Source organism: Alternaria conjuncta (assembly GCF_024043145.1).
Source record: "Alternaria conjuncta strain BMP 0040 chromosome Unknown scaffold_8, whole genome shotgun sequence".
Classification (NCBI taxonomy): Eukaryota; Fungi; Ascomycota; class Dothideomycetes; order Pleosporales; family Pleosporaceae; genus Alternaria; species Alternaria conjuncta.
Window position 1 is genome coordinate 702,899 of NW_026250097.1, and position 22,422 is coordinate 725,320.

General features: G+C 54.3%; 10 protein-coding genes across 10 annotated transcripts; 5 read left to right on the forward strand and 5 right to left on the reverse strand.

Moving 5' to 3' along the window:
* Positions 1-1,205: 1,205 nt before the first annotated feature.
* On the forward strand, positions 1,206-2,534 carry J4E85_006034 (uncharacterized protein; the record flags this gene model as incomplete). Its single annotated transcript, XM_051470275.1, has 2 exons — positions 1,206-1,285; positions 1,334-2,534. 2 exons carry the CDS (start codon positions 1,206-1,208, stop codon positions 2,532-2,534), a joined length of 1,281 nt encoding a protein of 426 aa, XP_051325763.1.
* Positions 2,535-2,582: 48 nt separating this feature from the next.
* J4E85_006035 (uncharacterized protein) lies at positions 2,583-4,386 on the reverse strand (the record flags this gene model as incomplete). The annotated part of the gene is made up of 2 exons (XM_051470276.1): positions 2,583-4,288; positions 4,350-4,386. The coding sequence occupies 2 exons, from the start codon at positions 4,384-4,386 to the stop codon at positions 2,583-2,585; spliced, it is 1,743 nt and encodes a 580-aa protein (XP_051325764.1).
* A 1,452-nt stretch (positions 4,387-5,838) lies between these two features.
* On the reverse strand, positions 5,839-7,068 carry J4E85_006036 (uncharacterized protein; the record flags this gene model as incomplete). Its single annotated transcript, XM_051470277.1, has 1 exon — positions 5,839-7,068. One exon carries the CDS (start codon positions 7,066-7,068, stop codon positions 5,839-5,841), a length of 1,230 nt encoding a protein of 409 aa, XP_051325765.1.
* Positions 7,069-7,535: 467 nt separating this feature from the next.
* On the reverse strand, positions 7,536-9,077 carry J4E85_006037 (uncharacterized protein; the record flags this gene model as incomplete). Its single annotated transcript, XM_051470278.1, has 1 exon — positions 7,536-9,077. The coding sequence occupies one exon, from the start codon at positions 9,075-9,077 to the stop codon at positions 7,536-7,538; it is 1,542 nt and encodes a 513-aa protein (XP_051325766.1).
* A 741-nt stretch (positions 9,078-9,818) lies between these two features.
* J4E85_006038 (uncharacterized protein) lies at positions 9,819-11,930 on the forward strand (the record flags this gene model as incomplete). The annotated part of the gene is made up of 6 exons (XM_051470279.1): positions 9,819-9,840; positions 9,893-10,042; positions 10,094-10,802; positions 10,852-11,267; positions 11,316-11,680; positions 11,730-11,930. The coding sequence occupies 6 exons, from the start codon at positions 9,819-9,821 to the stop codon at positions 11,928-11,930; spliced, it is 1,863 nt and encodes a 620-aa protein (XP_051325767.1).
* Positions 11,931-12,499: 569 nt separating this feature from the next.
* J4E85_006039 (uncharacterized protein) lies at positions 12,500-14,309 on the forward strand (the record flags this gene model as incomplete). Its single annotated transcript, XM_051470280.1, has 4 exons — positions 12,500-12,613; positions 12,661-13,046; positions 13,102-13,632; positions 13,685-14,309. 4 exons carry the CDS (start codon positions 12,500-12,502, stop codon positions 14,307-14,309), a joined length of 1,656 nt encoding a protein of 551 aa, XP_051325768.1.
* A 168-nt stretch (positions 14,310-14,477) lies between these two features.
* Positions 14,478-15,597, reverse strand: J4E85_006040 (uncharacterized protein; the record flags this gene model as incomplete). Its single annotated transcript, XM_051470281.1, has 3 exons — positions 14,478-15,281; positions 15,366-15,381; positions 15,437-15,597. 3 exons carry the CDS (start codon positions 15,595-15,597, stop codon positions 14,478-14,480), a joined length of 981 nt encoding a protein of 326 aa, XP_051325769.1.
* A 547-nt stretch (positions 15,598-16,144) lies between these two features.
* Positions 16,145-16,912, reverse strand: J4E85_006041 (uncharacterized protein; the record flags this gene model as incomplete). Its single annotated transcript, XM_051470282.1, has 1 exon — positions 16,145-16,912. The coding sequence occupies one exon, from the start codon at positions 16,910-16,912 to the stop codon at positions 16,145-16,147; it is 768 nt and encodes a 255-aa protein (XP_051325770.1).
* Positions 16,913-17,186: 274 nt separating this feature from the next.
* On the forward strand, positions 17,187-19,541 carry J4E85_006042 (uncharacterized protein; the record flags this gene model as incomplete). Its single annotated transcript, XM_051470283.1, has 3 exons — positions 17,187-17,202; positions 17,250-17,327; positions 17,374-19,541. 3 exons carry the CDS (start codon positions 17,187-17,189, stop codon positions 19,539-19,541), a joined length of 2,262 nt encoding a protein of 753 aa, XP_051325771.1.
* A 1,080-nt stretch (positions 19,542-20,621) lies between these two features.
* LGD1 (L-galactonate dehydratase) lies at positions 20,622-22,259 on the forward strand (the record flags this gene model as incomplete). Its single annotated transcript, XM_051470284.1, has 4 exons — positions 20,622-20,669; positions 20,733-20,837; positions 21,009-21,705; positions 21,763-22,259. The coding sequence occupies 4 exons, from the start codon at positions 20,622-20,624 to the stop codon at positions 22,257-22,259; spliced, it is 1,347 nt and encodes a 448-aa protein (XP_051325772.1).
* Positions 22,260-22,422: the final 163 nt, after the last annotated feature.

Sequence of the window (22,422 nt, forward strand, 5' to 3'; positions counted from 1 at the left end):
GTTTCCTTGGTAAGGTCGTCGCTCTCTTTTCGCTCTCTACGCGTGCGAGAATTCTTCGTTGCATGTTCATTGTGTCTTGCAAGATTGGTCCCATCATGGCTTGGACGCCCACAACCTGATGTGGTGGTATATTTTCGGAAACAAGTCTGCCGCTCCGAGTCTGGGCGAGGAAACTTTGATACCGGTAGGAATGTAAGACGAAGTTCTGGATGTCTGTTATGGCGTTCTTCTGGAGGAATGTAACAGCAGACTTGTAATGTCGCAGATCCCAAACAGTGGCGTTCTTCTCGGTTATCAGTAGAAAGTTATCTCCGGCGCCTAGTGCTACGAGGCGGGGTCTATCAGTCCAACTCCCATCCTGGATGTTGTTCTGCAGGGCAACGAGGAGAGGTCCTGGAAGGTTTTTCCAAAGATAAGAAGTATTGTCGTGGACGAAGAAAGATGAGTTGTACGGCCCTAGCGTACACCGGATATTGGAGATGTTGCGATTTCGAGTATGCACAAACTCAGCTAACTCGGCCGGGAGTCCTGAGCTTTCGACGCGATCTGTTCCATCGGTATCACGCCAGGTAAGGAGAAACGCATCCTCAAAACCTAGGGTCACATGATGAATCTTCTTCAATTGCGAAGAGGTGAGAAATCTCGCCAACTTTCTCGGTAGACGTGCGCTACATCATTGTCAGCATAATATGATCAGATTTTTCTGTGCAATCATACATTTCTCGTCTCGACGGACATTGGAAGAAGTGGCTGCCGCGTTGGCCAAACGTGAACGTGGAATCGCACATGTGCCGCCGAAATCTCGGACTCGCTAAAAGGGAACCGCTCGGTCTAGATCGGTGGAAGCGGTGTGGGACGCAGAAACCAGAGTGTCGCTATAAAGCCGCAATGTTGTGAAGAAGCAGACAATCGCACGACTGATAGTGTTGACAGCACTCGCCTTGCCAAGGCTCGATCGCTTCAAGGGTGCAAACCGGATAGCAACGATCTGAAACCGTTGTCTGGCAGTGCGCGCGAAAGTTTGGGAAGACGTCACAGTGGCTGGCAATTATCCCGCGGCTGTAAATTACGCGTTCGCGTGTATATTATAAGTCGACTCAAAAGTTCGATCGCGTCGCTGACATCAGTTGAGCGCGATTCTCCAGCCTCCCGATACGTGACGTCATAAGTGGCTTTCACCCCAGCCCAATCACGCGCAGCTAGGCATGAGCGGTACCAACACCTCGTTCTTCTCGTTCGGGCTTGACGACAGCTTCATCTCCAAGAGCTTTGCGGGTCTCAACTAGTATGCTCCCCATCATTTTCCCTACGCGCAATTACTGACTAAACAAAGCCGCAATCTCCCTGCCAGCCTCCAAGATCTCCTTCTCGGCAGGACAGTATCCGAGGTTCATTGGGCAGCTCTAGGGCCAGCGCCCGACTCTTGGATTCTCAGTTCCAAAGACTCGTCAGGAAAGGACAGTCTACGTTGGGGCCCTGCTATACCCGCAAGGCTTCAGAGCATCTTAAACAAGACATGGCACTCTCCGCACTTGCGTGCCTTCCTGGGACCAGACGATTCCTTCATCATATGGCATCCTGAGCTCATTCGTTGGGCAAATTTACCGACACCCCTGGAGGATGCATTGCAGTCATGGTTGACACCTTCGGGATGGCGGTGCGGGCCACCGCGCATTGTGACCTGGGGTCCTGAAGGCGCGTTCTTCGCCATGAGCGAGTACGGCGACGTCGTGTACCGCCTAGGAGATGCGAACGCCTGGGAAATCTACAAAGAGACGGTGGAGGAATGGAAGGCAGAAAAGGGCTTCGTTTGGACCGATCTCGCTTTCATTACTCTAGATCCTACAAGTGTTGATCAATTCATCGCCATCCGAAACGACGGGACATGGGCCGGCTCTATCGACGATATCAACGAAGAAGCTTTAGAGACCTTCGCACTCAATTTCTTTGCTCGGGCAAAGAAGAAGACGAAACCCAGCACATCCCAATCTAATGGGCAAATGCCGAATGGTGCAACCAACTCCACGGAAGCGAAACCGGACGCCGCGACGCAAGTACTCTACGAAAAATGGTCTACAGAGGCGGCAGTAATGTTCGCGGCCGCCTCAGCAGCAGCCGGAGGCGCAAAGCCGAAAGCCCCACGGAAACTACAAGTCCGCTCCCAATCAAGCAGTTCAGACGTTGCTCGGCCACCGCTACAGCGCATGCCATCCGCATCACCCAAGTTGCTTTCAATGTTTCCCTATCTGCCCAATACAGTCACAACTTGCAACCTTACGGCGTGTTCGATACTCAAGTCTGAGCCAGAGAGTATACACGCCTGCCAGCATGACGTGGAAAAGCTACTCCGGGCAAGCGGCCTGTATAGCTACGAATGGTTGAGGCAAGAGCGTTTACGATGGCATCCCGACAGATTCGCACGACTATGTGAGGAGGAATGGAGGGAGACGGGGAAGAAGCTTGCGGGCGAAATGTTCAAACTTATGAGCGTGTTGATAGAAGATCTGAAATCGCGTACAGGCGAAGGCAGTTGAAGTAGACTGTATGAAATCTAAATTCTACGATAGATCCACTGAATGCTATCAAGCTTGTCTAGCAACCAGCCTCAAACTGCCGTTTTCTTTACCCAAACTCACACTACTACTTGCAGCCACCTCTTCCAGTCGTTGTCTGCCCATTGGCTGAGCTTCTTCCGTAACCACCTCGTCCATCTCGCAAAACAACATTGCCAGTATCGAACTCTTCCACAACCTTCCACTCTCCACGCCCCTACTCTCGATATGCACTAGTAGCAGGAAGATGGCCGACAAAGCGATCATTACAGCCGGAAACGCGATCCAGGCCCAGTTGATCTCAATACAGGTTGTCGTGTACCACATTGTCCCTTCAGCGGGTTTGCTATGTTCTTCCATACCGTGGGTACGAAGAACGGTGTTCATCGCATTAGTCAAATTTGTCATGATGCTGCTGACATGCTCTAGCGGCGCATCAGGCAACTGTCCGCTATCCCACAAGACACGCATATAGGCGTTGCCATAGCGAGCAGACATGATATCCATGAGAAATTGCTGGCCATAGACAGCTTGGAGATGAGTCTGTATACCCGTCATGGACCCAGTGAACAGGGACCAGACGCAGTCTTCGGGGTACCACACAAGCTCTGCACCTGGGCCTTCTGAGTCCAGGCTAGTTGTGTTGATGGGAGCAGCGTCGATGTTGCCTCTGGCCACAGCTAGGTAGCCAGGTGTTTCTGAAGTCTTCACGTCGCACGTGGTTTCTGTGCCGTTGCGAATGGTTTGCTTGGTAGCTAGACGGAAGGCAGTGGTGCCACCAAAGGCTAAGTCCTCGCCGATTCTTACGCTTTTCACTATCTCTTCTTTGAGGACGCCGTTGTGGTAGGTTGCTTTGATGGTGTTGACGGTAGGGTATATGCCGCAGGTCATTGCCTGATACTCTATCGAATCATACGGGATGTATATCATGCCGATCGTAGCTATGGTACCGTTGTACTTTGGGTCCGAGACGTCGGTCACGAGCTTTCCCGGCCAGCCTGCGAGTGGGAACTTTACGATGGGATCAAAAACGTTGTCGGAAAGGCTCAGAGAGAGTCCAATGTTCCTCGCCTTGGTACCATTCTTCAGGGTGAGTCCGAAGTCGTATCCGAGCGGAACTGTCGTGTTGGTGCTGTTGGAGTTGGCAATCGTCTCGGGAGGAGTCTCGGATCCGGTTGTCTCTCCATTTAAGTAGGCGGATGGGAGATAATCATCGAGCTCACTGTCATAGTCGAGCTTCGTTTCTACCACTTGGGAAGTGGCATTCTGACACCAGTAGCCCACACCCAGAGTTGAGAAGGCCGCACCATTCGCATTCGGGAACGTGCAATTGCCGGTCTTGCATCCGTAAGAAAGAAGTGTAGTTGTGTCCTCGAGCGGTTGCAAAATTCCGACATCCATAGCCACCGTCAAAGGAAGGTACTCGTCCGCTGTTGTTGGAGATTTCCTTTCCCCACTTTTGTTGAAAGCATTGGATCTGAGTATTCCGACTGCGGCACTTTCATCAGGACGGAGACAGTCGTTGAAGACAATGAGTTGCTGAGCGGCGAATCCGGTGAATGCCGACATTACTGTAACGAAGGCACCCATGGCAGCGATAAAGTATGGCTTCTTGATACGAAGACCGAAGATGAACAGGACAGAGCCCCATGCACCACGACTTGCGGAATCGAATCTTGCCATATCTTCTAGCTTGCGTGCTTTACGGAACCATTGCCATTTCGATTGACTGATTCCTGTGTCTGTTAGCGGCCGTTCCAAAACGTTCTGCGAACATATAGAAGCATCAAGACGTACCTTCCGCAAGTACCATGGAAACTCCCGCTCTGATCATCATTGAGAAAAGAGAAACGATGGAGTTGATGCTAACGATCTGCGGCCAATCCGGTAGAGGTCGATTTTGATGCGTCATAAGAGTAACGATGAGTCCGATCAGTGACAGTAAGGCAAATATGCAACTGCATGTCTCCGCTGTCCAACCCTTTCGCCATATTCGCAGTATAGCATTAGTGAACGCCGTCCAGCCTCGAGCAATACCACGTGGGATCACCAGTAGAGCACCCACAAAACCCGCGAAGCATCCTCGGGAACTGGCAGTACTTCTTTTCTCCGACTGGCTCTGGTCGGAATCCTCGACTGTATTGGTTGCCGGCGCTTTGCGCTGTTGGAGTAGCGGGCTTGATGGTGGTGGCCCTGTGGGATCCATGCTGGAAGAAATAGCGATGATGAGCACCGTCTACGTTTGCAGTGTCCCCATACTATATGGCTTCTTTGCGTCAAAGTACCAAGCCGCATGGCAGGGCGTAAATAAGGCGTCCTGCGCTGTAACGGCCCTGCAGCGCGTACTAGCGAGCTGCACCCATAATAACCAGGGTCGAATGGTCCGCCGGCGATGCCAGTAGATAGGACTACTGCGATGAGCAGCAACCTGTGTTCTGAATATATCTCTTGTAGTTTCAGAGACTGTTACGATCAGTGCATCTCAGTATCTTGTCTTCTGATACCTATGTTATACGCTCCTCCATGTTGTGTGAAAAAGACGCCAGCAGATCCCTGGCCCCGACAGGGTACGTCCCAAACCCAAGCGCTTCGCCCCATCTCCAACTCTTCACCCCACCTATCATTGGGTATAGGGACTAGCTCGGCGGCACTGTGTGACCAAGATGCAGGAAGCATTGCGGGCGGGGGCGGCACGAAGTTGACTATTGTACGAGGGAAGCCACAGAGACCCTGGCGTTAACGTGGTTTCGCCCCAGGTACCCACAAGATTCAGGCACCACTCTACCAAGGAAGGAACGATCGCTGTTCTCACTGCACATACAGTAGGTAAGGGCTATCGCTAAAATACATGTTAACTGTCCAAGACGGGGCCCCTTCGTGTTAAGACTTCTCTAGTAGCTGTCGGAAACCGATCAAGTCAAATCGTTGCACGCGCGTGCCGGGGTTGCTCGGTGTGGCCATGATTCGTCGATCCTGTCATCTTCTGGCGCATGAGCGCATGAGCGCAGGATCCAAGTGGCGCATGTAAGTTGACTGCAGAATGGTGTTGATTTATTTACACGAACCAAACGTGGAAGTATTATTCTAAAAGCCGTCATATTGTGTTGACCAGTGGATGTCGAAAAACAGGACTCATATGGAGCCGCCGCAGATACCAACAAATGGTGATCAGGTATACGCCTATTCTATCTGTGAACGCCGAATATTCCAAGAGGCCGTTATAGAGACAAGACAAATGACGACGAAGCGCCGAATCGCACGCTGAAATTGCAGTGACAGTATATGTTCATGAAAACCAGGCCGGCTGCTGCTCGTGCCCCCGGCTGTCGCCAATATTATCGTCGTCGTACTCTTCCACCTTAAAGTTGGAGCCTAGAGCCTCGTTCGCTTCTCTGAGCATAGCACTCATCTGCATGCTCATCCTGCGCATCCGCTCGTCTTCCTCCATCTCCTCCCTTCGCACTTTGTCAATCAGACGCTGGCTTTCCTGCGGCAGAGGGCTGGCAACTTTGCTTGCATTATCCTCAAGCATGGCCGGTGAGCCGAAGCTTTGTCGATGATAGGAGCGCGGGCGTTCGTGTGAGCCAGGGGTGGCTTGTGGACTACCGTAGAAGGATCGCCTGTCCATTGTCGAACGTCGGGATACTGGGATCAGGGAGGGCCGCTTGTGGGATGGTGTTCCTGTGTTCGCTCGTGATACAGGCCGTGGGATGAGTGAGGGCGATCGGTCGGGCAATCTTCGTTCGGACAATCGCGGTGTTGAGGGTCTCGACTCTGTCTCCAGATTTGTTCCAACCACCACCCAGTTATCTGCCGTCCGAAGTCGCTTGGCCATCCTAGGTCGCTCGGGAGTGATCGACTCGATTGACTCAACTCCATAGTTGTCGCTTGGGTATTCAGCAGGTAACCGTTGTACTGGACCTGCCTCAAAGGGGTCGTCCTGAAGACCAAGTTTCTCCGCGACCTTCTCCTGCGCGTCGATATTGTACCTCGCTCCTCCTCCTGCCTGGAAGCCTCTGAAAGGCACAGTACAGAACTGGAAGAGCTTGCCGGCTACGCCTCCGACTAAGCCCATTAACGACCAAGGTTTGCTCTCGCTGGGTGTTGTATGCATTTCGCCAACTGCGACCTGTGTCGCAACGCCAACCTGTGGTGTGGGCGGAACTGACCAGTTGCCGCGCGACTTCTGGAGGTTGAAGTAGTCGTCGTAGTCGCCGTCTCGTCTTGTGTAGTTGTTCGTGCCATCCATACCCCCTGCGAGTTGGTAGCGGTCGTTCGCAAGCGGAGGTGGACTTTTGTTGTCGCCAAAGCGGTCGTTGTTCAGGGCATGTTGACCCCAAGGGCTTGTCGCGGATTCATGCGCCGTAGAGCCATACCGGGAGCGCTTGCGGGTCGCGTGGACATCTGGATCGGTCACCTGATGGTCGGAGGTCTCAGGCGTGTACGTCGCATCGAAGTAGGTCCTCTGTGACTTTGCGCGCGCATTCGAGGGCGAGGGAGTAAATAGCCCGGGCATTTCGTGGGAGTAGCGCGAGGTTGCCATGCAGGGAGGTGGATACGGAGGCGGCTGCCTCTGGGATTCAAGGCTGGCCAGGCACCGCTAGCGAGCGAATGATGTCAGGCTTGCTGCACGAATTATCGCTACCCGTCAAAAGCTTCCTTGGCCCGCTGGCCTGGATGATCAAAAAGTAAAGTGCATGTTGCGTGCAGCGTATCGTGGTCGGGTTGAGTGGGGAAGTGTGGAGGTGAGCCATTGTTTATGTTCAGCTGTCGCTGTGGTAGCGCCATGGACGGACCACCGCGGTAAGGAGTATGCGCAACATCGTTTGATTTCAGGAGCAAGGCTGATATATGGGATTCAACAGAGAGCAGTGAGCCTATCTATACATACGACAACGCCTACCATGAGGGTATATCTGCCTGAACGCCGTCGCAATGAGTAATGTGTCCCTACCAAACGCCAATGCCATGGCTCAAGTGCCTTCATGCCCTCGCTATCCATCCGCTGTGTACAAAGTATTCAAACAGTTGCGACGACTTGTTCGTGTCAATCTTACAAATCTCACGGGCCGTCTTCTTCTTAAGCGCGCCGCCGTTGTTTAGAGCCGCTCGAATAATGGTTTCCTTGAGCGCTAGATAGGGCTTGGGCATGATGCGTAATGTGCTGCATATTTCCACCTCCTCGGGATTGAGCAGCTGAAGATCCGCCTTTGACTCCTTGCCGAACTTCAAGGGTACAGTGTTCGGTAGCGACTTAGGCACGAACTTTGTCTTGGAGTGCTGAGGTGTCAGAACGCCGTTTGCACCATTGACACCATTCTGTGCGCGATCAGGAGGTGGCGTTGTGAGACCGCTGTTCTGCTTGACGTGTAAAGGCAGCTCCTGTGCAAGCAATGCTGTGGCTGCGGAGGGCTGTTCAAAGGGTGGTTGCGGCTTGGTCATCCTACTGGACGCAAGACGATCGAACTGCCCAATGGGAGGCGGCCTGGTTTGCCGTTGCTGCTTCTCCTGTTCATACTTCTCGCCGGCCTTGAGGCTGGTGATTTGCATGTTCCTCCACTCTTGAAGTTGCGAGATGGCCTGTCTAAGGTTGTGCTCGTATTCGAGGTCCTTGCAGAACTGCTCAAAGTCGGCGTGCTGCATCATCCTGGCAAAGGGCTTGGCCTTGTTCATCAGGTCTTTCTCTTCCTTCGTCCGCTTCTTGTCGGCCAACTGGTTCTTGCGGTACTCTAGCAGCTGATGCTCAAATATTATTTTCTTGCGCTCGACTCGGGCATCTAGGCGGTGGTTATAGATCTCCATGATAGTCATCTTGAGGTCCATCTCTGGCTCGAGCTCGCCCGTCCTTGGGTTCAGGCCATCACCGGGGTCGAACTGCATGTGCTGCACAGCCTCTTCGGCCTCGTTGAAGTATTCCGTCTCAAACTCCAGACGGCCTGGCATATATCCTTGGACCTCGTGGCAGGCGGGTACACTCGCCGTGGGCTTCTGCTTCGGCGCATCGGGCTCGCGGCCTGCAGCTTCCTCCTTCTTCTTCTCTATCCTCCGCTTCTTCCTCGCCTGGAACTCATGACGTGGTATGCGGGTGCTGAGCTCGGTGTCATCCTTACTGCAGTGCTCAGGCAGAGGGAAGCTTGGGCTGTCTAGGTATGTGTTGATGTAGTGGTCACGGACCTCGTCCTTCTCGCGGTAGCCGCCTATGTGGTCCGCAATGTCTGCCCATGATCCCAGACCGTATGTTTCAGCGCCTTCCAGCAGGGCCAGTTCCTCGTCGGCTCCCCAGTCTTCGGTGTATATAGGTATTGAGTGTTGTTCTATAACTTTGAATTTGTGCTTGGCCGGCTGGTGGTCCCGTGAAGCCTTGCCGTCGGAGAAGCAGGGCACGCAGAGGTCGTACTCGTTGCAGACGTCCTCGGCGCAGCGTATGCGGACGGTCGACGTGATATCGGATGAACAAACATCGCAAACATACTTGGTCCCGCCCTCCGTGCCCCGCGTGCCTGTCTTCTTCTTGATGACACCCATGGTGCCCCGCTATTGCGCGCGCAGGTGAAGGCGGGTTTGGTGATTGGGGGTGACGGGGTGACGCAGTGACGGTATCTGTGGCTGTGCACGGCAGGGGCGCGTGTCGGGGTCGGCGGGGGCGCTGACTAATGGCCTAATGAAATGCAGGATAATGCCGCAGGTCGCAATGCTGGACGGGGACGGGCGCCTGGGAGTGAATAGCGCGTCGAGGGAGAGTCGTGTTGGGCTCCAAGGTCGCGGTGTTGACGTACGCGGGCGGGAGAGGGTCAACGTTCGCGGCCACGGCAGCTGCAGCCGAGGCAGGACTGACAGGCCAGATGTCGCAGAGAATCGCGATGGCGCCGCAGCAGCCAGGCAGATAATAATAGAAAGCAAGACTCACTCGCCCGTCCTGCAACACGCGAAACACGCAAAGGAATGAGGGAGGATTGGCGTGTCAGTGCGTGGTGCCTCCGAAATGAAGGCTAGTTTCAGACCCAATGACCCAACTTCAAACGAGGACCCTATCCTGAGCATCGCAGCATTGACGAAGGCCTGGGGCACTCGGACGTTAGCAGCATCGCCACCAGCCGCGCCCTATACCTGCCTCCTGCCGCTGCTTCTGCTCTGTAGACATCCTCCTCTGCCTCCTGCGCGCCCTCTCCGCCCTTGGTGTGCCCCTCGTCGCCTTCCCGCCTGTCTCCACTCCCAGCTGTCCGTCTGTTCTTCCTGCATCTGCCCACCCGCTGCGCTGCCGCAACCATGTCTTGGAAGCTCACCAAGAGTGCGTATCCCGCTCTCTTACTACCACAGACGCCCCCTAACACGTGCTGCAGAGCTCAAGGAGACGCATCTGGCGCCCCTCGCCAACACATTCAGTCGCTCGTCGTCGACGTCGACCATAGTCGATGACCAGCCGACGCCCAAAGCCTCAAGTTCCGCCGCCAGCGCGACGACGCTCGGCAACTCCAAGGACAATGGCATTGGTACTTGGGTCCCTTTGCCCACACTCACCGCCTGCTGACCGACCCCAACAGCCGCCTCAGAAGCCAACGCCTCCGCGCCGGCACAGCCCCTGCGCCCCGGTATCCTCATAGTCACGCTCCATGAGGGCCAGAAGTTCTCCCTGCCCGCCGGCGCCGAGCAGCAGTTCAGCGGCGGCAGCCACCACCAGGGCTCCATGTCCCAGGGCGGCGGCCTCTCCGTCGCTGGCTCAATGCGCCCCGGCTCGTCCTCGCACCGGCCGCAGTCTGCTGCTGGCAGCATCAATGCCGCGCCCACGATCCACGGTCGCTACTCCTCAAAACACCTGCCCTATGCCCTCGTCGATTTCGACAAGCAGCAGGTCTTCATCAACGCAGTTTCCGGTACCCCCGAGAACCCACTCTGGGCGGGCAGCAACACCCAGTACAAGTTCGATGTGTCCCGTGTCACCGACCTCACCGTCTCGCTTTACATCCGAAACCCCTCCGCCTCGCCCAACGCTGGTCGCAACGAAGACATCTTCATTGGAACACTCAAGGTCCACCCCCGATTCGAGGAGTCGCGGCAGGACAGCAAGGCCGGAAATGGAGAGGGTGGCGCTGGCCAGGCCGGTGCTGACTGGATACCAGTGCAGTTCGGTAGCGGCCAGATGAAGGTCGGCGTCAACTTTGTCGAGAACAGGCAAGACCGTCTCGCGATTGACGACTTTGAACTCCTCAAAGTAGTCGGCAAGGGTAGTTTCGGAAAGGTCATGCAGGTGCAGTACGTGCTTCTACGTTCTATTACATTTACAACTACTCACACCGCACAGGAAGAAGGACACGCACCGAATCTACGCCCTCAAGACCATTCGCAAAGCACACATCATTTCCCGATCCGAAGTCGCGCATACTCTCGCCGAACGGTCTGTTCTGGCCCAAATCAACAACCCCTTCATCGTTCCGTTGAAGTTCTCTTTCCAATCGCCAGAGAAGCTGTATCTTGTTTTGGCGTTTGTCAACGGTGGAGAACTCTTCCACCATCTGCAGAAGGAACAACGGTTCGACATCAACCGAGCTCGGTTCTATGCCGCTGAACTGCTGTGCGCTCTGGAGTGTTTGCACGGTTTCAACGTCATTTACCGTGATTTGAAGCCCGAGAACATTCTTCTCGATTACACTGGCCACATTGCCCTGTGCGATTTCGGTCTGTGCAAGCTGGACATGAAGGATGAGGACCGGACAAACAGTAAGTCGAATCCGAATGAATTCGTGTCAGCCTACTAACCCCTCCTAGCGTTCTGTGGAACACCAGAATACCTCGCTCCGGAACTTCTTACGGGCGCCGGCTACACCAAGTCTGTCGATTGGTGGACACTTGGTGTTCTCTTATACGAGATGTTGACTGGATTGCCCCCATTCTATGATGAGAACACCAACGACATGTACCGCAAGATTCTCACCGAGCCTCTACACTTCCCTGGCCCTGAGATCGTGCCACCGGCCGCACGCGATCTCTTGACCCGCCTGCTAGACCGCAACGCTGAGAAGCGACTGGGTGCTAAGGGCGCAGCCGAGATCAAGGCGCACTACTTCTTCCACAGCATCGACTGGCGAAAGCTTCTTGAGAGGAAGTATGAGCCCAGCTTCAAGCCTAATGTGGTACGTAATGTCATCATTGTTCGAGGAGTCAAATCTAACATGCCCTCAGGTTGACGCAAAGGACACTGCCAACTTCGACCGCGAGTTCACTTCCGAGGCTCCAACAGATTCATATGTCGATGGTCCCATGCTTTCGCAGACCATGCAGCAGCAATTCGCGGGATGGTCATACAACCGCCCTGTCGCTGGCCTTGGCGACGCTGGTGGCTCGGTGAAGGATCCATCATTCGAGGGTGTGACAGAAAGATAGTGCATTCCTGGGCGTAACAAATTAGGATTCGGGAAATCTCCGTTGAGTATGCGTGTGGCTTGTCACGGCGATGGAGCCGACACCAGGCACAACACCCACCGGCTTTGGATCCACAGATAGAAGCCGTGGTGATTGGTGGGATCTCAGCGCTCTTTGATGCTTTTTTGGGTTCAGGTGCAATGGCATGGCGCTTGAGGCAGCATTTGTGTGAGAGAAGCCTAAATTCAGGCAAGCAAATCAAGACGATATCCCCTTTGAGTTTGCCATGCACGAATCTTAGTGATCGGCTTTGTGGTGCTTGCAAATGCTGTAGGGCTGTCGGGGTGGGACCAACGGGATGTCGTGACAGCAAGCGCGTGGGAAAAGTGGTGCCCCTCCTTCCCTCAACGAAGCTCTGACGCAAGCGGGGCCAGGTCTCGGCCGCGACATTTCTAATGACATCGGCCAAAACAACAACCTTCACCTTACTCACACCTTCTCCATCATCTCGCACTTGCAATTGATTCTACCCCTCTCCAATTGTCCAAGTTCAAACCTTTATACCCCAACACCTAATCCCGTAACACAACATGCCCGGCTTCGCACAGGCCTCTGACCTCAACGCCTGGTCGGCGCTCCAGGACCACCACCAGAAGCTTGGCAAGGACATCGTCCTGAAAGAGTACTTCAAGAAGGATCCTCAGGTAAGTCCAGAAGAAGCTATCCTAGTAAGTTTGCTAAAACGTCATAGCGATTCGAGAAGTTCAGCCGTACCTTCAAGAACGATGCCGAGAACTCCGAGATCCTGTTCGACTTTTCCAAGAACTTCGTCACCGAGGAGACACTTAAGCTTCTCATCGAGCTCGCAAAAGAGGCTGGCCTCGAGAAGCTCCGCGATGACATGTTCGCTGGCGAGAAGATCAACTTCACTGAGAACCGCGCCGTCTACCATGTCGCCCTTCGCAACACCTCCAACCAGGAGATGAAGGTCGATGGCCAGAGCGTCGTTGAGGACGTCAACTCTGTTCTCGACCACATGAAGGAGTTCAGCGAGCAAGTCCGCAGTGGCGAGTGGAAGGGATACACTGGCAAGAAGATCGACACCATCATCAACATCGGTATTGGTGGTTCTGACCTGTATGCAATTCCACGCAACTTGGATACGCTTCAAAAACATGCTAACTCTTTTTAGTGGCCCCGTCATGGTCTCAGAAGCTCTCAAGGCTTACTCCCAGCGCGATCTCAAGATCCACTTCGTCTCCAACATCGACGGTACCCACATCGCAGAGGCCCTCAAGGACTCCAACCCAGAGACCTCTCTCTTCCTCATCGCCTCCAAGACCTTCACCACCGCCGAGACCGTCACAAACGCCAACACCGCAAAGTCATGGTTCTTGAAGAGCGCAAAGCAGGAGGACATTGCCAAGCACTTCGTCGCCCTCTCCACCAACGAGGAGGAGGTTACCAAGTTCGGCATTGACAAGAAGAACATGTTCGGCTTCTCTGACTGGGTTGGTGGACGTTACAGTGTCTGGAGTGCCATTGGTCTGAGTGTTGCTCTCTACATTGGCTTTGACAACTTCCACCAGCTCCTCGCTGGTGCCCATGCCATGGACAAGCACTTCAAGGAGACTCCTCTCGAGCAGAACATTCCCGTCATCGGAGGTCTTCTGAGTGTCTGGTACTCCGACTTCTTCGGTGCCCAGACCCACCTTGTCTCTCCGTAAGTTTCAAAGTTGCTATCTTGCGAAAAGGCTTAGTCTAACTCTTTCCAGCTTCGACCAGTACATGCACAGGTTCCCTGCCTACCTCCAGCAATTGTCTATGGAGTCGAACGGCAAGGCCATCACCCGCAGCGGTGACTACGTCAAGTACACCACCGGTCCCATCCTGTTCGGTGAGCCGGCTACCAACGCCCAGCACTCCTTCTACCAGCTCCTCCACCAGGGCACCAAGCTCATCCCCACCGACTTCATCCTGGCCGCCCAGAGCCACAACCCTGTCGAAGGCAACAAGCACCAGAAGATGCTTGCATCCAACTTCTTTGCCCAAGCTGAGGCTCTCATGGTCGGCAAGACCCCCGATGAGGTCAAGGCTGAGGGTGCGCCCGAGGACCTCGTCGCTCACAAGACCTTCCTGGGTAACCGACCCACCACATCCATCTTGGCCGACAAGATCACACCTGCCACTCTGGGTGCTTTGATTGTCTACTACGAGCACCTCACCTTCACCGAGGGCGCCATCTGGAACATCAACAGCTTTGACCAGTGGGGTGTCGAGCTCGGCAAGTCGTTGGCCAAGAAGATCCTGTCTGAGCTTGACGAGTCCAAGGAGTCTTCTTCTCACGATGCTAGCACAAGTGGTCTCATCAACGCCTTCAAGAAGAAGTCTACTTTGTAAAAGGATGATGTGTGACGAGGCTGTAATGGCTGAACGACTTGATGACTGGAGGATAAATTATATAGCAAGCATCTCAAGTATCTGTAGATGATACTGAGATCATGGAATACGAATGGACACATTGAAGTATATTGTCGCGCCTATATATACACGTGCCACATGTCAAGCTCAATCAACTCGCTTGCCTCCGCCTCCGTAGCCATATCCTCCCAACCCATAGCCACTGCCCATGCCGCCTCCTCGTCCGTTAGCGACAGGAAGCCCGTATCCACTGCCTCCGTTTCCAAATCCTCTTCCACCTCCACCATTCATCCTATCCGTAGCATACCTCTTCAGCCGTCTGGGCAACTCAACACCCCGGAAGTAAACAACGCAGACAGCCGCACTCGCCACGGCACTCAAGAAACAGTACACCAAGGTACTAGTATAAATGTGCCCTCCATATCCACTCCAACCTGGAGGCAGCGTGGTGCTGGGATACCACCGCACACTGAACGCCAGGCTCAACGGATCTCCAATCGTAATCTTGGTATTGCGCGTATGACTCGACACGGAATACGCAGTCGCCGCATCCACCGTCCCGGGCGCCACACTCTTAGGACTAGCATGAACCAGCAGATTCAAATAATTCCCCACATGCAAATGGCTCAACTGCAGTGTACCCGCCAGCGCAATAATAAGGGGCGTGTACATTGTACTCTGCGTCCCCAGCGCACCCTCCTGTGTGGTTTCATCGCTGACCCGGTATTCGGTTTCTAGGACGCTGGGTGGGAGGGGTTTGGACGGGATGCGGCAGGAAAGGGGCGCGTCGTTGTGGATGTAGAATTCGAGCAGGTGGAAGAATTCGTCCGTGACAAAGTCTATGGTGCAGTTTACGTCTTTTTCTACGCCGAAGTTTAGGTGGAGGGGTTGGCCGGTTTCGTTGCAGGTGGGGAAGGGTATGTATTGGAGGTGGCCGGCGGCGTCGGTGATCTGGGAGGGTATGTGTTAGTAGGGCTGAGGTATGGGTTTTGGGGTATTTGCGCGGGTGGCTTGGGTAGGAGATCGTAGACGTACGTGTTCACCGGTTTCTCTGGTTGGGGTTAGCAATTGCACTCGCATCTTTTCGTGGAGGTGCTGTAACTTACATGGTCCTGTTCAAACAACTGACTGGTATCATTTCCCCCGGGTTATATCCCCGTGCCTCTTCTGCGCTCTTCATGGGCTCCTGTCCGCTCAATGCTGCTGCGAAGGACGAGAACAACGCGACGAGAGGGAGCCATGATGGTGACTTTCGTTGCGATATCATGGCGATTATGATAGAGGAGGCTCAAGGAATCGCTAAGCGCATATGTAGTTGGTGCTGCGCGTAAGGCAGCTGCGACGGTCGAGGTGCATGTGTCAACTTGGACATTGTTGAGTACGGATCGAGGTCCCTGGCCTGTGCCCGCCCGCGGCAAAGACACTCCCGGTGCAACTCCGCAATCCAAGCTTCACCTGCGCGACATGGTTGTCAAGACGAAAAAGATGCAGATTTGCTCTACTTACCGCGGAGTGTGTTCTGTTCGTGCTTCAGAAGGGCCAATTGAAGTCAAGCTGTATAAAGCCACGTCCTGGACTTGACCATATGATGGGTGGATGCATGTGTATTCAGGGTGACCCTCACAGTATCGTGCAGTGGTAAAGTATTGCTACACCTTTAGCTTACGGAGACAATCGTGATCTCTTTGTATCTATCAAATCGAGAAGCAGTCATTGCTTCCTATGCAAATGCTGTTATAGTACAATATGTACACATCCGATTTACACATGCCCCTCCAAACCATCCCAAAGTCCCAGAAGAAGAGCATACAGATCTACCATCCCTTCCTTGTTAATTCCGTCACTCGGTTTGTGACGTCCTGGAACCCCTTTCGGAACCTCGCCCTCCACCGCTCAGATGCCAACCGCTTCCGCTTCAGTCCGCCTCTTTCGTGGAACTTTTGCTTGTTGAAGTCGCTCTTAACCTTGTTCCTTGCCATTAAACTTCCCAACATGCCGATGCCCCTCACAATATCACGTCCGCGGTTGACATCCAACTCTACAGTGCGTCCATATGCGGGGTTCAAGCGCGGGAACTGGGCAAATGTCTCTTCTTGTTGTACAGCGAGTGGTGACGCCTCGGAGGGTTTGTTGGCGAGGGTGGGATTTAGCATTCCATCGGTCGTCGCCATTTGGCTGAAATCCAGACCTGGCCTCCTACCAGGTCGTCTGCTGCCGGAGCCCGCAAACTCCTCGCCGAAGACGCGGTTGGTTGGTGGGTTAGACCCTGCGTTCCGGGGCATGCTGCCGAGGAGAGCGTCCATCGTCTGTGTAGTATTTCTTTGCGTGGTGGGCTGTGGCCGAGGTTGTGGTGCTGCGGCCTCCCGCTCAGGCATGTAGCGGGCTTGCGGCCGTTGAGCTTCCCGTTCGGGTACGTAGTGCTCGTCGTCGTTCTTCGGCAGTGGTTGTTGCGCAAGGCATCTCGGTGTGTGCGAAATGGCTCGTTGACATGTCCATGACGGTGTTGTCCGGCTCGAGGTGTGCGGTATCCGTGTGAAGTTGGAAGGGCGGAGCAGGAGCTCGCCCAACGATCGTGAGGCCATTCTGAATCTCTGCTACTACAGTATTGACATGGGCGGGGTGATTAGACGTGCTGGCGGCGGGCAATTGCGGGATGGCTCCGGTGAATGATGGAGGCCATGCACGTCGCGGTTCCCAAATTTGTCTGCGATATAGTGGTCCGAGCGTTCCTTCGAGCTCCAAATCTCAACTGTGACTTCTTCTCTCGCTGCAACACGCGACAGCGACCTCGATACCCTATCCAACCTCTCTCTTTCAACAATCCCACCAAGTTCGGCGACTGTATATCTGCGCAAGATGTACGGCTATCCTGGTATGTCAAGCGATCCTTTGCGACGCGAACTCAGCTAACATGCGCAGGTGCTCCGGGCTACAACCGCCCTCCGGGCTTCGCAGGCACTCCGCCAGGCATGGCAGGCATGGCGCCGCCTGGAATGGGTATGTGATAGCAGTAACTGACAATAGCAACGCTGACATTGCGCAGGTCCCCCAGGCGCAGCAGCTCCCCCCGGCGTCGCAGTTCCCCCCGGTGTCGCGAACGCCCAAGGCCCGCCAGCCATGAATGCACCACGCGCTCTGCCATCCGGATGGGCACCGCCCACCAACATGCCCACCTTCAACTTCAATGCGCCCGTCATCCGTCTGGGAACACAGGGCGGACGACCCGGCGCTGTCGACAGCCCAGTAGGCGGCCGAAGAGACAACGCCGCACCACCCGGTCGTCGTGGCCTTGGCATGGACAGAGATGGCGATCGCAGGGACGCCGTCCAGCCCGTCAATCCGCCGTCGCGCGAAGATATCGCGCGAACCATCTTCGTCGGCAACATTCCCGATGGCGTTGGAGGCGATGAGGGCATGGAGCGCATCCTCGAGACGGCAGGAAAACTTGTACGCTGGACGCGAGCTACCGACGCCAACAACAAGCCCCAGACGTTTGGGTTCGCCGAATTTGGAGACGCCCAGAGCTTGGAGACAGCCGCCGAGATATTCAAAGACGTGCGTGTGCCTACAAAGCGTCAAAAGGCCGGCAAGCCCAAAACCGACGACGGCGAACAAGACGAGGTGGAGACGACCAAGTTGCACGTCATGGTGGATGATGCTTCGATCAAGTACGCAGAGGAATGGAGCAAGACCCGAAACGAGGACGAGGCCACGGTTCAATTTAGGCTCGACAGTGCCAAAGAAGCGCTTTCCTCGGTCCTCGCGAGCTTTTTCAACCCGCCGAACGCTCCCAACGTCGACTACGCAGGAGACACAATGATGCAAGATGCACAGGCACAAGACGGTGAAGACGTGGAAGTTGCATTCGTCAACCTTGCAAATGGCGAGGATGAGCTTGCGGACATCCCTGCAGAGATGCGCGAAATTGTCGCCGCAGAAATTGCTGCCTTCCGCGACCGTTCCAACCAACGCGATCGCGAACGACTCCTGAAAGAAGAGGAGCTTGAAGCCGAGGAGCGCAGGCGTAGTGGTAGACGTGCATCCCCACCACCATCCGCCCCTACTGGACCCGGAGGTGCCAATGGTGTACCGCTGGGCCCCAGAGCAGAACGGGGTGTTCAAGGTGCGCCCAGTGGGCCGAAGGGCTCACAATTTCCCCGAGACTACCAAGGTGGTGTCAACTTTGTCAATGGCGGTGCCGTACATAACGGTGCATACATCAACCGCGAGGACGACGATGACTCCGCCAGCGACTCGGAACTTGAGCGTCGTCGCAAGAAGAAGCGAGCAGAAGAAGCTGATGATGCATACAAGAAGCAACTCTCCCGCTGGCTTCAGACCGAGCGTCGTACTTTCGCTTCCGTCGAGCGTACAAACGACTACTTCAAGAACATGGACGCGGAGCGCGAGAAAGCTCGTGCAGCACAAGCGAAGCAACTTCGAGAATTTGACGATGATCAAGAGGCAGCTTCGAGACGCGATCTCTACTACCGCGATCACAGCGACTGGATCCGCGACCGCGAGTCAGTCCGTGGTCAGGAGGCAAAGGAAGACGCGATCGATCGCGAACAAGAACGGCGCGAGTTGGCCTCGCAGAGGAAGCAGAAGGACCATGCCCGCGGCCAGGCCGATGCCTTCTTGGAGGAGCAAGGCGAAGAGCTTATGCGCAGGGAGGAACAGCGCGAGCCAGCTCATTTCAAGATCTCGCTCGGGGCCGCCGCCAAGAAGCTCGAAAAGACTGCCGCTCCCCGTCGAACCGCCGCCGATGTCGAGAACCTGCTCGAGGACGAGGACCTCACAGATCAATCCGGTGCCAAGAAGCGAACTCTCGTGCCCATCAACTTCGATGCGGCTGTACGTGCCAACCTTACGCAAGAAGAAATCGAAGAAGCCCAGCGACAGTTGGCGCGCGACATTCCCAACGACAAGGAAGGCCTGTGGAAATGGCCCGTCGCTTGGGAGCATTTGCCTCAGAAAAACATCGACAAGGATATCAAGCAGTGGGCTGCCAACAAGGTTCTTGAGCTCACTGGTGTACAAGAAGAGATGCTTGTCGACGCTATTGTGGACCATTTGAAGAGCAAGGGCGCACCGCAGCCCCTGGTGGAGAACTTGGAAGTGGCTCTCGATGACGAAGCTGAGTCCCTCGTGAAGAAGCTCTGGCGTATGGTCATCTACTACAGTGAGACCGAGAAGAGGGGTATCAAGTGAGGACGTTGCTTTTTGCTCATGTGGAACAGCAATCCATCTTCGACAGTGCCTTTCGGATTCATCACCGATACGGCTCTTGCATTCCTCACGAACCGGGCGAGTGAGTATTTGGGAGGTCTTGGTCTTGTTTGGGTAGTATTGACGCGCTGTAGGGTCCTCGGATCTTGCATCACGAAACGACGTGTAGATAATGGGTGTACGGTTGGAATGGAGAGTCATACCAGGTCCGTCCTTTTACTTTCGATTGTCACACCACTAATACACAGCCGTTCTTCCTTTACCGTTGTTCAAATTTGGATGATGCTTCGCTGTAGTCTTATGCGGCGTAAGTATTATGCGTGCTCTTTCTACTTTGCTGATGTTCAGCATTGAGAGTCTACCTTGATGGTACTCATGATCCTCGGGTTGGACTACTCCTTAAACCCACTCATGCCACCCCGCGGCCGGTAAGCCTTGTTTGCCGCGGTATTTGATCACACTTCACGATCGTAAAGAAGTCGTTGGGGTAGGTCAGGAACAAGCTTCACATTGACCTACTTGCCCGTGTCATCACGGCGGCTTTCTACGTAGTTTCTCCTCGCACGCTGCTAAGCGTTGTCACGCGTCGTCAAGCCCAAGCTTCTCGCCTAGCCGCGAAGCACCTGGAGCCGCGTCCTGGGCAAGGGACCCCTATAGTTCGTGGGGTGTAGCACTGTACAGCTCACGTGTGAGGTAAATAAAATGCCGGCAACGTTGCCAAATGCCCCGATTTTTCCAGCCCCAGAAAGTGGCGCGCCGAGATCTTCCACGAATGATGAGGGGCAAGTGGGGTGGATTTCACGATGGCGCGGGCGGTTGGCACTATTTGGCGTGGAGATGCGTGGAGTGTTGTGCCGGATGCCTTGCCAGTTAAATAGACCGTCTAGATCCTGCCTCCAGACGGAATAAGTATCTCGCTCAACCATTTCACCTTGACCTCTTCATTCATCTTCATCTTTCCTGGTGTTCAAGTCTTGCTTAAAAAGAACCTCAACTTTTGGTAGCTTTGCGGGGTATTCCGATCATTCCGAACATCGGTAGCAACACAACGAAAACACCACAATGGCCATCACAATCACAGGTGCTGAGACGAGGGATGTGCGGTTTCCGGTATGCTCCCTAGTCATTCAAGCTATATGATAGAGAAAGAGGAATCTAACGCGTCTGCAATAGACATCCCTTGACAAGACTGGTTCCGATGCTATGAACGCAGCGGGAGACTACTCTTCAGCTTACTGTATCCTACACACAGACTCTGAGTTCAAGGGTCATGGTATGGTAAGTCTAATCTCATTCGATGTTGGCTATGAGTAGAAGAGATGAGCTACTATGGCGACTCCGCCCTGGTCATCTCATCTCTTCCCCCAACTCATGGGTACCCCTGAACCGGCCAACTTGTGACCACTTAACACTGAATCCATTCGTTTCTTGATTGCTTACAATTTCCAGACCTTCACAATTGGCCGCGGTAACGAGATTGTATGCACCGCCATCGCCTACCTTGCCGACCGCATCAAGGGCCACACACTCGACTCACTCGTCGCGAACTGGGGAAAGACATGGCGTCACCTGGTAAACGACTCTCAACTTCGATGGATTGGACCAGAGAAGGGAGTTATTCATCTCGCTCTCGGTGCCGTCGTAAACGCCATCTGGGATCTCTGGGCCAAATCACTCGGCCAACCTGTATGGCGCATCGTTGCAGACATGACACCCCAGCAAATAGTCGACTTGATCGATTTCCGCTACATCACCGATGCCATCACCCCCGAGGAGGCGCTGGAGATCTTGACCAAAGCCGAAGCCGGTAAGAAGGAGCGACTCCAAGAAGCCCTTGATAGCCGCGCTGTTCCCGCATACACTACTTCTGCGGGATGGCTCGGTTACGGTGAAGACAAGATGCGTGGTCTTCTGAAGGAGACACTGTCAAAGGGATACAAGCACTTCAAGCTCAAGGTCGGAAGCGATATCGCGCAAGATAAGCAGCGTCTAAGCATCGCACGAGAGATCATTGGTTTCGACAAGGGTAATGTGCTTATGGTCGATGCGAACCAGGTCTGGAGTGTACCGGAGGCGATTGAGTACATGAAGGCGTTGAAGGAGTTCAAGCCATGGTTCATCGAGGAGCCCACCAGCCCTGATGACGGTACGTACCCCTTTCCTTGCTTCTATATTATAGAGAAACGCATACTGACCTCAACAGTCCTCGGCCACAAAGCAATTCGCGAAGCCCTAAAGCCATACAACATTGGTGTCGCAACAGGAGAAATGTGCCAAAACCGCGTCATGTTCAAGCAATTCCTCGCCTCAGGCGCCATCGACATTTGCCAAATCGACGCCTGCCGCCTCGGCGGTGTCAACGAAGTCATTGCCGTGCTCCTCATGGCCGCCAAGTTCAACATCCCCATCGTACCGCACTCGGGTGGTGTGGGCCTTCCAGAGTACACACAGCATCTTTCGACCATCGACTACGTTGTTGTGTCGGGGAAGAAGTCCGTGTTGGAGTACGTTGACCATCTGCATGAGCACTTTTTCCACCCGTCCAGGATTGAGAACGGTTACTATGTTACTCCTATGGATCCTGGTTACTCGGTTGAGATGAAGCCTGAGAGTATGGATCGGTTTAGCTTCCCTGGTGGTAAGGATGGGTGGTGGCAGAGTGAGGAGGCGAAGCCGATTTTGGAGGGTATTAAGATCTAAGGATGTAGTTTGGTATTCGTCGAATGAAGGAATCATATTTGAGCGAGCAGATGCCTTGTGCTAAGCGCAGATGTCCTTGTTTTACTAATGCATCGCGTTCGCCCTCTCCGAGACTACCTGTAATCACACCCCCTCAAGAAAGATACTCCTCCTACCCTCGATG